This window comes from Thermobia domestica, chromosome 6, assembly GCF_964235325.1.
Source record: "Thermobia domestica chromosome 6, izTheDome1.hap1.1, whole genome shotgun sequence".
NCBI classification, from domain to species: Eukaryota; Metazoa; Arthropoda; class Insecta; order Zygentoma; family Lepismatidae; genus Thermobia; species Thermobia domestica.
In genome coordinates, this window is record NC_137459.1 from 87,652,851 (window position 1) to 87,666,289 (window position 13,439).

The 13,439-nt window shown below is 35.6% G+C and overlaps 1 protein-coding gene across 2 annotated transcripts in view; it reads right to left on the bottom strand.

Annotated features, from left to right (window-relative positions):
• Positions 1 to 491: 491 nt before the first annotated feature.
• Positions 492 to 13,439, bottom strand: part of LOC145688090 (uncharacterized) — a 122,475-nt gene continuing 109,527 nt past the window's right edge. For both annotated transcript variants that reach the window (XM_081761823.1, XM_081761824.1), the window contains exons 3-5: positions 12,118 to 12,787; positions 10,683 to 11,060; positions 492 to 4,411 (exon numbers count right to left, since the gene is read on the bottom strand). In XM_081761823.1, the coding sequence (XP_081617949.1) occupies positions 3,193 to 4,411; positions 10,683 to 11,060; positions 12,118 to 12,787 (2,267 nt within the window). In that variant the 3' untranslated portion in view covers positions 492 to 3,192. The remainder of the gene's footprint in view (positions 4,412 to 10,682; positions 11,061 to 12,117; positions 12,788 to 13,439) is intronic.

A 13,439-nucleotide genomic window follows, 5' to 3' on the forward strand; every position in this document is an offset into this window, starting at 1 on the left:
GAAACTAGATAGAGTTTGTTACTTTAAAATTAAAATACATATGAAAATTAAAAATAAATCATACCTAATATTCGACCTTGTTCACCGGATGTAAAAAAAAAAGTTTAAGACAGTTGTAGGGTAACAGTTTGTCGCATTGTTAGAAAAAACAAGTACATAAAATGAAATAGTTACTTTATTACATATTGAAAGAGTACATGAGAAAATTCCAATTGTTATCCAATACGTTTTTTTTTTTTTGTTAGTTATCTTCTTCTTGTTTAATTTTACATTAAACAATATTTTTTATACTAATAAACCTGATCAATATGTTATCTAAATGTGAAACATGGATTAATATGAAACTGCTTGTACATATACATTTTCAAAATACTACATATCGTATATAAAATATATATCTTAAACATCTTTAACAAGGTATATCCCTGATATGTGAAAGCCATGCAAATTTAAGCAACCGTACCACAACAATACTCGCTTCTGAAGCAAATTTAAGCAACCGTACCACAACAATACTCGCTTCTGAAGCAAACCTGCATATCACAGCAACATGTATGTTAAGGTACCATAAACTATATAAAAATATCACAACGTAAACAATGTACATTATTCTTCAAGTATAACATCAAAACCAGGAACTTCTTCAATCTAGCTATCTATTTTGCAGACTGAATACTTGTACGAACATCTCAATAAGTTGTTGCTTACTGTTCTATCCAATTTAACAATTTAAGTTACACTGCAATGTAAAATACATTTTCTAACCAAAAATGAGCAGTTCGTAAATGTAGAATTTGAAACTGTTGTCCACTCTTCCACTTATTGCTTTATGAAAAATTTATTCTTAATAATATTGTTAGTAAACTACTATATGGCAGTTTAATACAGGTACTTGAGTGACATGATGAGTTTTTTTAAAATTATTTTTAATAATATTATTTTTAAATAAATATCATAAATATGTGCTCAGAGACAAAACGCGTCTGTCAAAGACAACATTGCTGATATGTTTCGCATTAAAAAAAATACAATGCACAACTTGTATATGTATTTCGCTTTTATAACACTTTATCTAGGAACTTTGTAATTGTTATTCTGTGTTACTATGTAAGCTATTCAGTGCTGTTGTAAAATTTTGCAGTTACATAAGATATACAAATATTTTTACTTTGTAAAATTCCTTTTGTTACTTTGTTAACATTTTTAATAATTGGCACCATATGACGTAATATCTTCATTCAACATACATGGCTTTCTCTTCATCTCTTCTACATGAGGCATCTCTTATTGTCCTATGTACATTTCAAGAAGTATACTTCGAAACGGCATTACGTGAATTCCTAAACGCACTGCATGGTATAATTATTTACTAAGTTTTATAAATTCTAAACTATCTTTAAGAATGATTTAGAAAAAAAAGTTCTTACTTTCTAATTTATACATATACAGTAAGTAGACAGTAGACATTAATAATGAAGAAACTAACGACCGAAGTGATATTTTAGGTAGTAGAGAAATATACATTGAATTATTCGAGAAACAAAAAAACGAAAGAAAGAAAAAGGAATGGTCGTTTAGTCGTGGTGTTGAAAAGGGAGAATATGTAAGGAAGATTGACAAAAATATGTGATAGTAAGTAGTAAGTTCGAAAACGCTTAAGCAAAATGAAAAGTATAAGAATAACTGGAATCAATATAACGCTTTAGTTTACTAAGAATATGGAGGAAAACACGAAAAAAATAATAAAGTTTCCAAATATGTAACAAAATATATGAAACGACACAGCAGTGCAAATGTTAAAGATAGTAATGATTCAATTACAGATAAAGTCGGATGTAAAAGAAAATACGATGTTGCAAAAAGAATTGAAGATGATTTGTAAAGCATTTAACAAATAAGAATTAAAGGAGGTAGAACGATAAAGTGGAGTATAATGAAAAGTGGTATTCAACAGAAATGTTACCTCTCACTAACTTTAATTCGATATGGAAGATGCCATTTCAATAGGAAATAGAAGAGTTGAACTTGAGCATTTATTTTCTGATAAGAGAGATGACAGTTTCATACAAAATAGGAGGGTTGGCCAATTTGTTTCTGCAGTTCGTAGAGGCCACGTTACAGAATATGAATCGAAAATTTACGTAATGTTAGGAGAAACTTGAGAGAACTGTAAAAATATATGGAATGATAATAAATAAAATAGTTTATAGCAATGATGATTGGAACGAAAGAATTTGCCGAGAAAAGAAACAAAAGTATATATATATATATATTTACGTGTGGACTGTTATTAGCTAAGGTACAAAATGGAACAGGAAATAAAAAAGGAAAACAGGAATGGCAAAATAAACTTTCGAGATTTAGAAAAAAATATATATGGAGTAGGTCACTGAACAAAGAGTTGGGAAATGACATGAAATACTTAAAGACTAATATTATCTCGCTCAAACACCAAACGCACTAACCACATATTCGAAAGCAAGGTTTCGTAGCTTTGTGTTCAATACAATCTAAAGGTTTTGATTTAGCATCAAGTAAAATATTCAAATGCCATTAAAAACTTATTATTCCAATTATCCTAAATTTATTCGTAACAAAATTGCTCTAGTTGTTGATGATGTATTGTTAACCAAAATTAGAACTCGGTAAAGGCTACGAAATTTATATGAAAGTAGATTATCAGATTTCCTAAAAGGTATACATACAATATATTTCAAATGAAAACTTAACATTTTACAATTGGTTTTGCTTAATTTCATCCATAATTATTTATTTTGATCTTAAAACATTTAATCTTTTTAATGGATTTTCATATGTTTGCCTTTAAAAAAAACTAAACAAATTTCAGACTCATTCTAGACGGTCACGCAATCTTACTCTCAGACAGCTTGCTGGAAGGTCGTAATTAAAAATCAAATAATCCTACGACGTTTAGAATGAATAATATCTTGAGACGTGAAAGTTTGTAAAAGCAACCTCCATAAAATTACTTGCACACTAATTCAATACTATTTGAAACGTGTCCGTAAAAGTTGTTTGCAAAATTGTACCAAAAATATTGCAACGGTAATAAAAATCAAATTTATATGTGATTATTAATCTCTGTAGTGAAGTTCTGTTCGAGCTACTACCACGAATGATGTTATATTGTTTTAAAATTACGAGAACCATCACTGTCACACCATGACGTGCTTAGTTAGGAGGTTGTGGATTGTTTCCTTCGTCTGACTGAGAATTATCCTCGGACGAATTTTCCAGATTATGTTGATCTTCCTCCGGCTGAGCTGGAAAGAAATACCATCCTCTATTTCCTCCGGCATTCTCCTGATTGAATTGAGCTCCAGGTATGGGCTGAAAGAGTTGACCAATTGGCTGAAACTGGATGATTGGAGTGGACAGGGGAACTTGAGGCGTTTGAGAAATTGAAGCAAGTTGTGGGTCCAATGGACGCGTTTGGTCCGATACAGGGGTTTGAGCCAAAGGGGCTATCTGAGGCGACGGATGGATTTGAGGCATTGGAGTGATTTGAGCCAATTGAGGGATTTCGACAAATGGTGGCAATGGAGTCAAGGTGGGAACTTGACCAACAGGATGGATTGGAGCCAAAGTTGGGATTGCAATCAAAGGACATATTGGAATGAAACCATTGATTGGAGCCAAAGAATTAGACGGAATCATAGGAGGGATTTGGGAAATATCACCCTGAGGTACATTGGTTGCTCTAGACCCTTGGCTATCCTGCGAATTTTGAGGTTCCTGATGCTTGAGAAGTCTCTGCTGATCTATAAGTACCAAACCACTGCTAGTATCCTGAGAAAAATGTAGTCCCTGGGATGCTTGAGGAACTTTAGAAGCCTGTGACTCTTCAGAAGTGTCAGATGCTGACAGCATCTGTGGAACTTGAACGGCTCGATCATCGTCATTGGTGGCATGGGTAGCATTAGAAGGGGAGCGATGTGTTGTCTGTGGAACCTGAGCAGCGTACCAAGCTTGATTCTCAGCATCAGTATGCTGATTCTGACCAGAACGTCCTTGACGTTTTGCAGCCTTTAAATTATCCATGAAGCGGTACAATTCTTCACGTAAGGCGAGCTTTTCTTTAACCGTCAAAGTTAATGCCTCGTATAGAAGAGCATGGAAGAAAAGGATATCAGAGAATACATCTTCAGGATTTAGGCCTTCTTCCTGTACTACACTAAAGACACGATCTAACAGCCGGTCTCCATATTGTAACTCTAAGTCATTCTCCACATCGTCCATCTCATCATCTGCTTCCACTCCAGCATCACCTACGATAGGAACGCAAGCTGCAGTAGAAGGGTTAGCAACTGGTACATCGTGGCAATCGGAAATCGGGTTGTTGGCCACATTGTTTGAGTTTGATGGAAGCTCTGAGCTGCTCCTTGTTTCTCTGAAAATAGGGAAAAAAACAATATAAGTACCGGAGTGCAATTATATAATTTGAAGTTTAAAAAAATACAATTTCAATTAAGCATACGAACAACTAAACAAAGCAGTTTTATGAACTATTAGAATGAATGTAATTTCTTTCAACATTCAACAGTTTCATTGTAAGTCAAGTAAGTACTTCGTTAAAAAAAATACTAATAAACATATTAGCTCCTTAGAGGCTAAGCGCTTAGCATATGCTCATTTGAGATGGGACATCTGAGTTCGATTGCCGGCAGGAGCTCATGTAGTTTGGATCTCACGTTATGATGTAGATCCATGTCTCATATACTGTACACTTGCTACTGAAAGAGACCCAAAACAGAAAATCAAATCAAATCAACTGATAGAAACATAATCTTGAAAATTGTAATATATATATATATATATATATATATATATATATTACAAGAGCTATATGCGTCATTGTTAGAAATACCTGTTTATTTAGGGGTATGTGCGTAACCTTAAGAGAAGTCAGGCAACAGTGTATGCATAATCTGTTACTTAATAGTTCATATATCTGGTGTTCTAAAAATGGTACCCACGGACAATAGAGCCCTATTCTTTACGTAAAAAAAGTGAAAATGCTATACAATGGTATACCCTCCGAAACCTCCTTCAACTGCTATGAGATATCACAAATTTCACAATATGGTGGCGTCAAAATTAACTTGGAACTGTTGGTTGTTCTAGTATTGCACAAAGCACTTGCATCGATTGTCACGCTAATAGATGGTGCTAGTGTCAAGGTATATCGAGTTACACTGCAATCTGGAAAGAATCGGTGCAACTATTTGATGGATTGGTACATTTATTCTTTGATTCTTTATCTGCGACGTTGCCACATAGTGCAATTTGCGTCTCCGAACGAGAACCTGAGGTAACCAAGAAAGTTCTGTCGGCTTTTCATCCACCAACTTTGAATATCGATTTGGTGGGCCGTGAAGCGAAGAAGGTATCAAGTGCATTCTACACCTCTACTAGAGACTTGAACTGGTGTCCTCCAAGATGGTTTTCCAAGGAATGGAACAGGTGATAATTGGACGGTCCAATGTCCGGAGAGTATGGCGGATGCAATAGTGTTTACCATCCAGGGCGTAAAAGGGTGTCCTGTAACATCCTAGCCCCGTGGGGCTTAGCGTTGTCCTGTAATAGGATGACCCACTTCTCCTTACACGTCAACACCCTATTCAGAAATAGCTCCTTCCTCAGACGGGGCACTAAAGGAACACGGGTGTCTGCTCGCGTTGCTTTCTGGCCCGGAGTCAAATCATGTGATGCCGGCGAATGGCTTCTTCACTTACACTGAATTTTAGTTTCAGTTCCTAAAATGTCTGCCCATTATTCGCCTCGATTGCTGCCTGAAAATCTTCATTGTGTACATGTATTGGTCTTCCGGCACGTCGCGCGTCTGCGAGAGTTCCTTCAGAGTCCTTAAATTTCGAAAACCGCCGCTGCACTGTCGGCGTAGTCACGACACCCTCACCAAAGACCTGGCATATCTTCCGCACCGCTGCAGCTTCGTTTGCCGCCAGTTTGAACTCGTACAGCATACACGCCCTTATGACACTTTGTGGAGGTCCCGTGTTCCTCTGCCCTTATGCAAGTTGACGGTATGACTGAACTACAACAACCAGGTAGTATGTTGAATATAGCCGCACCCTGGTCTTCGGCTTTTCGCATTCAACTCATAGTATGAGAACCAATAGAACACAAACCTCCACAAAAAGCGACAGAATTTTCTTGGTTACGTTGATACATACACACACACACACACACAGACACACACACACACACACACACACACACATATATATATATATATATATATATACTTTATCCGGTAGACATTTTTAGAACATCCGATATACTTCAAATAGAGTACATAAAGAAATAAAGAAATAATTTATTCCAGAAGAATAGAAAATATTTTCTGCAATTAATTGAAAACAAATAGCATATTTCTTAACACCAAAAATAAACAAGTTTTCCTTGATTTCTCGGAAACTGTGCATCACAATTTACGATAGAACATGGCAATATGTTCAGCTTGATGAGTTGAATCATGTGATATATCTTATATTCGGACAACATTATAGTTAAACAAAAAAATAAAGCTTAAGAGTTAATCATAATTTTGGGATCTAGATGGTGATTCAGAAAGTAATGCCTCCATGGTGATACTTTTATTTTTTGTTTGACAGATAGCACCGATACAGGTATCAGTGGAAAGCTTGGAATGTCAGTTATAAATGGTGGCATCATTTTTCAACTTAGTCGCCATTACGGGCAACACACTTGTTCCAACGCAAAACAAGGTTTTTCATGCCGTCCGCGAAGAATTGTGGTGGCTGCTGCAGACCCGATTGGCGAGCTGCTGTTTCCACCTTCGCGTCACAACTGCAGCGTTGGCTTTAAGGTGATCCTTAAGTTGGTGTGTTGCGGTACTCCATCTACTGACGCATCGTTTCCGGGTAGTAATGGTGTATCCATGACTTGTCGCCGGCAATGAATGTTCCTGGGCGCACAATCTTCCCCAGTCAAAAATTCAATTATAGCGCGCTGTTTCAACCGGACGTCACCATTGGGTCTCACGGTTTGTCCCATTTCTCTAGAACAAGAAGAAATAGAAAGGCAAAACAAGAGACATTCTATAGCTTAAACATTAGTACATTAATGACAAACAGCTCAGAATATTAGCTGTACTATTGGCTAACATGTAAGTAGTGGGCTTGGAGGCATTACTTTCTGAATCACCTTAGTTTCTCATCAACTATATTGTACACTGTCGTCTTGCTAGAGTAATATAGAAGTATATGATTAGTATGTGTGTCTCATCTTTGCATATTTTCTTTTTCGTTAAAAGCGAATAATATTGTATAATATATTTACTTGTTTCACAATTAAAATCTTAAATATCTTGTAATTCGTTTGCGAATCTCTTCCCATTAAGAACTAAAATGTGTGTATGTTTATTATTATTATTATTATTATTATTATTATTATTATTATTATTATTATTATTATTATTATCTTATCTAACCCATATTTTTCTTTTTTGTAGTATTATACCGCTTTGGCACGAAACCCTAGAAGACTGATCCGAACGATGGTTTGAAGTACAAGAAATACGAATATGTGGTCAGCACATCGTGACTACCGTTGGCATTATTGTTGGGTTCTTTGTTTTCTGATCCATTGTTATCTCTTTGTCATTTCACGTTGATAAATTCATAGTATGTGCTAATTATGTATATACTTTGTATGTGTCAGTCGAAACAAAGTGAGTGTCAAGTATACTGTAATATTCTACATGTGGTTTTAAATTTGTAAAGAACAACACGTGTTTTTTCTCTATTTTATAAACAAAATGATGTGCTTTTTTACTGCAATTACTACATAAAGCGGGGAAGCGGTGGCTCAGTGGTAGGGCGTTCACCTCTGGTGCTTGGGTTCCTGGGTTCGATCCCACCCCTCTCCATGCGAACTTTGTGGTGAACAAACATCGTATGCGTGGGTTTTCTCGGGTTCTCCCGTTTCCTCCTACTTTCTTCATTCCACCATTTCATTCATTATTCATCATCACCGTCTCCTTTAGCCTAACCGGTATAAGAGTGGGACGTAAAACTCAAAGATTTCATTTCATTTTATTTTACTACATAAAGCAAACGACATTTTTTATTATAATTTAGCCATGTAACAAAAACACACCAGCGCCACAGCTATCTAATAAAAAAGGTATAAAGCTCCATGTAACGTTTCCACCAACATCAATTTTATCTAGTCACGTTTTTATTAGTTTGCCTAAATCTCTAAAATATCTAACTTATTTTAGCTTGCCTAAATGTCTAAAATATTTAACCTATTTTAGCTTGCCTAAAACTTTAGAGCTTCCTGCCCACCTAAGTGGCCTAAAGCTTTATAAAAATTAACTACTCTCTTAGATTGCCCAAAGCTCCAAATAAAAGACCTAAACCTCAACCACGTAGCTTGTATGAAACCTTTTTTTTTTTACCGGATCTATAGTTTAATGTGAAACTAGGAAAACACGAAATCACATTTGGAATCAAACTACGCTTTTATTCAACATAAGCTCAGTTTATCGTCGGCGACTTTAGCTGTTTGAGTTCCTACAGTAAAATCATGGTCATTTCTATATTGATTTAGATGTTGTTTTTTTAAAAAAAATTCTTACAAAATGTATAAACTTTAACATTCTAAATTGACGTGCTTCTTGTTGCATATATACATACATAAATATATTAGGCAGGTCCTGATTTTTCTTCTTCCAAGTTTCTAGAGTCTCACTCAAAAAAATAATTCCATATCAGGAAAAGTAACCCATGAGGAAAAAAATCTCAATAGAATAATTGTAAGTGGTGCCCTAAACGACCTCAAGCTTTTTTGTTTTACTGCATTTATAGTATGCAATGTGAGGCAAAGGTACATTTTAAGCTTCAAAAGATAATTTTAAGTTGATAAACATATATTAAAATATAAAATTAATAACTATCTTAAATGACTAGCAGAAAACCCGTTCTTTGCATGAAAAGAATATGTTTCATTTTGGATATATAGAGCTGAATTTTGACTTAAACGGCATCGGAAGTGTCACTGTTCGTCTCAGTAACCCCGAAAATTATGGATTGAACACTAATATTGGTCATTTTCGATCATTTTTAAATTCATCGCCTCCTCCATCTTTAAGTTACACCGTCAAAGTGATGTGACAAAAACCATCTCAGGTAAAACTTCATTTAGATTAAAATTTAATCAAGATCGGTCAGGTGATTCAAGAGTTATTAAGTTTTATTTATTTTATACATCTTTCCTAAGTTCTACCGTCAAAGTGAAGTGATTAAAAAAACATCTCAGATTCCAACCTCATCTATGATAAAAATTTGATCGAGATTGATCGTTTGGTTCATGAGTTACTAAGGTTTATTTATTTTTAACTCCTTATGTCCTCTCCCCTAAGTTCTATCGTCAAAGTGAATAGACAAATACCATCCCAGACCCAAACCTCATCTATGTCGAAAATCTGATCGAGATTGGTCGCGGGGTTCAAGAATGATGAAGTCATAAATATAGTCACTTTATTTATTTTGCATTATCTCCCCCTTCCCTTTCCCTACATTGCACCATCAAAGTTAACTGAAAAATTTATCCTAGGTCCGAACGTCATCATTATGAAAATTTGATCGAGATGTTGGGTGGTTCAATAGTTATTAAGTTTTATTTATTGTATAGATCTTTTGGGTGGTTTAAGCATGATGAAGTGACAAAGACAGTCACTTTTATTATTTTTATTTTTACATATATATCTCTCCCTTACTTCTCCACTACGTTGCACCGTAAAAGTGAAATGAGCAAAAAAAAAAAAAAAAAAAAAAAACAATATCTCAGACCCAAATCTTATCTATCTTGAAAGTTTGATCGAGATAGGTCGGATGGTTCAAGAGTTATAAAGTTTCATTCATTTTCACTTGTTTTCCCTTCTCCCCTTCCCCAACCCCCAAGATCTACTGTCAAATTCAAATGATAAAGAAAACTTTCCAGGTTTGAACCTCATCTATGCTGAAAATTTGATTGAGCTCGATCGGGTGGTTCAAGAGTTATCAGCTCACGAAGATAGTCACCTTTATTTTTACATATATATTTGGTTCTAATATGTCTCCCCCTCCTCTATGTTGCTCCGTCAAAGTAAAGTGATTAAAATCATCTCAGGCACAAACCTCATCTATGTTGAAAATTTGATCGAGATTAGTCGTTTGGTTCAAGTGTTAAGTTTTATTTATATTCTCTAACTCCCCCTTCTAACACTACACCAAGTTCTACCGTCAAAGTGAATAGCTAGAAACACTTCCAGGCCAAAACCGCATGTATGTCAAAAATTTAATCGAGATCGGTCGGGCAATTCAAGAAATTAAAAGTCACAAACACAGTCACTTTCAATTTCATAATATAGATATAATTTCCACTTGAGTTGTGAGTAATCTAAATGTCTGTAGCATCTATGTAACGAACTTCTCTCACTTTTGGATAATTAATTATGTTTCACCGGTGTATGTATAAGAATTTGTTTTTCTTTAAGTTTTAGTTTTCATCCTTACATGAAGAAAAAGAGGTTAGCAGATCATATTATGTATCAATTCTCAACTGGCATGCTACTAACAGCAAAGTGTGTACATACGACGACCATGATTATTAAAGAATACGTTAATAATTACCTGCTCATATGTGGAATTAGAGAATCCAGATAATCTTCCAAGTAGTCAATGAGAGAGATGCAACTGTCGTCGCTTTCTTCTTCGTTCGAGTCTGTTCCTTCCTCGGCTGATTCATTTTCATTGGAGGCTGCCCCTTTCTTGGCTGATTCCTTTCCATTACAGGCTGCCCCTTCTTCAGCTGATTCCTTTCCATTGCAGGCTGCCCCTTCTTCGGCTGATTTCTTTCCATTGCAGGCTGCCCCTTCTTCGGCTGAAGCCTTTCCATTACAGGCTGCCCCTTCTTCGGCTGATTCCTTCCCATTGCAGGCTGCCCCTTCTTCGGCTGATTCCTTTCCATTACAGGCTGCCCCTTCTTCAGCTAATTCGGTACATTTTAAGCTTCAAAAGATAATTTTAAGTTAATAAACATATATTATAAAATTAATAACTATCTTAAATGACTAGCAGAAAACCCGCTCTTTGAATGGAGAGAATATGTTTCATTTCGGACATATAGACTGAATTTGGACTTAAACGGCATCGGAAGTGTCACTGTTCGTCTCAGTGACCCGATAATTATGGATTGAACACTAATATTGGTCATTTTCGATCATTTTTAAATTCCTCCCTTCCCCCATCTTTAAGTTACACCGTCAAAGTGATGTGACAAAAACCATCTCAGGTAAAACTTCATTTAGATTATAAATTTGATCAAGATCGGTCAGGTGGTTCAAGAGTTATTAAGTTTTATTTATTTTATACATCTCTCCTAAGTTCTACCGTCAAATTGAAGTGACTAAAAAAAATCTCAGATTCCGACCTCATCTATGATAAAAATTTGATCGATATTGATCGTTTGGTTCATGAGTTACTAAGGTTTATTTATTTTTAACTCCTTATTTCCTCTCCCCTAAGTTCTATCGTCAAAGTGAATAGATAAATACCATCCCAGACCCAAACCTCATCTATGTTGAAAATTTGATCGAGATTAGTCGTTTGGTTCAAGTGTTAAGTTTTATTTATATTCTCTAACTCCCCCTTCTAACACTACACCAAGTTCTACCGTCAAAGTGAATAGCTAGAAACACTTCCGGACCAAAACCGCATGTATGTCAAAAATTTAATCGAGATCGGTTGGGCGGTTCAAGAGATTAAAAGTCACAAACACAGTCACTTTCAATTTTATAATATAGATATAATTTCCACTTGAGTTGTGAGTAATCTAAATGTCTGTAGCATCTATGTAACGAACTTTTTCTCACTTATAGATAATTAATTATGTTTCACCGGTGTATGTATAAGAATTTATTTTTCTTTAAGTTTTATTTTTCATCCTTACATGAAGAAAAAGAGGTTAGCAGATCATATTATGTATCAATTCTCAACTGGCATGCTACTAACAGCAAAGTGTGTACATACGACGACCATGATTATTAATGAATACGTTAATAATTACCTGCTCATATGTGGAATTAGAGAATCCAGATAATCTTCCAAGTAGTCAATGAGAGAGATGCAACTGTCGTCGCTTTCTTCTTCGTTCGAGTCTGTTCCTTCCTCGGCTGATTCATTTTCATTGGAGGCTGCCCCTTCTTCGGCTGATTCCTTTCCATTCCATTCTTCCCCTTCTTCGGCTGATTCCTTTCCATTACAGGCTGCCCCTTCTTCGGCTGATTTCTTTCCATTGCAGGCTGCCCCTTCTTCGGCTGATTCCTTTCCATTGCAGGCTGTCCCTTCTTCGGCTGATTCCTTTCCATTGAAGGCTGCCCCTTCTTCGGCTGATTCCTTTCCATTACAGGCTGCCCCTTTTTTGGCTGATTCCTTTCCATTACAGGCTGGCCCTTCTTCGACTGATTCCTTTTGATTGGAATTTGCACTTTCCTCGGCTGCCTCGCCTTCCCTAGCGGCTGCTTCTTTCTCGGCTGCCTTGCTTTCCTTGGCGGCTGTCTCTTTCTCGGCTCCTTTGCCTTTCTCGGTGGCTGACCTTTCCTTGTCTGATGCCTTTCCATTGGCGGTTGCCCCTCCATTAGAGTCTAATCCTTTCCTGGTGGCTCTCTGTTCTCTGGCAATTAGGTTCCTTAGAAAGTCCTTTCGAATTTCATTCCATCGTCTTTTGCATTCTTCCACTAAAATTAAATAAAAAGAGAAATAAATGAATCGCAATGTTGAACAATGTTAAACTAAACAAAATTATTAAGCACGGTAGACTCATATCTGAAATAAAATATATTTATTTCAACTGGAATGAAATGAAAATGCAACTCTTATTTTAAAAGTGCCCTAATGAAAATAACGGCTCGACCATTAAAAAAAATGCATCACGTTGTAAGCATAAGTACGGAAAATTAAGTACCGAATATAATATACCACGTTGCTTTATTCGATATATTCTATGTAATCAGTTCGCATAAAATTGTATAAGAAGGTACAAATTCAATTACTTTTTTTTTTTTTTTGAAAATTAAATTAACCTGAAAGCTAAACTCTCTGTCACAAATCCTCAATAGGCTTAAAATGAGCAATTGACGATTTCGAGCTCAGGATGTGTGATCACCATTATAACGAGTCCCATTGCAGTTGTTTCTTTTTACGGGAACTGGAGTATGCTTTTTAAATCATTTAAGAAACTTCCAAATTCTCCCACGACGTTAAATGAACGTTCCACTGCTGACATGACCTGTTATTTAGCCCAGTAGAATTCAAAAATTAAAGTTACATTTGTGAAACAAAACCACAATGAATCCGCTAGAAGTAACACAAAACTTTTTTCTTGGGCAT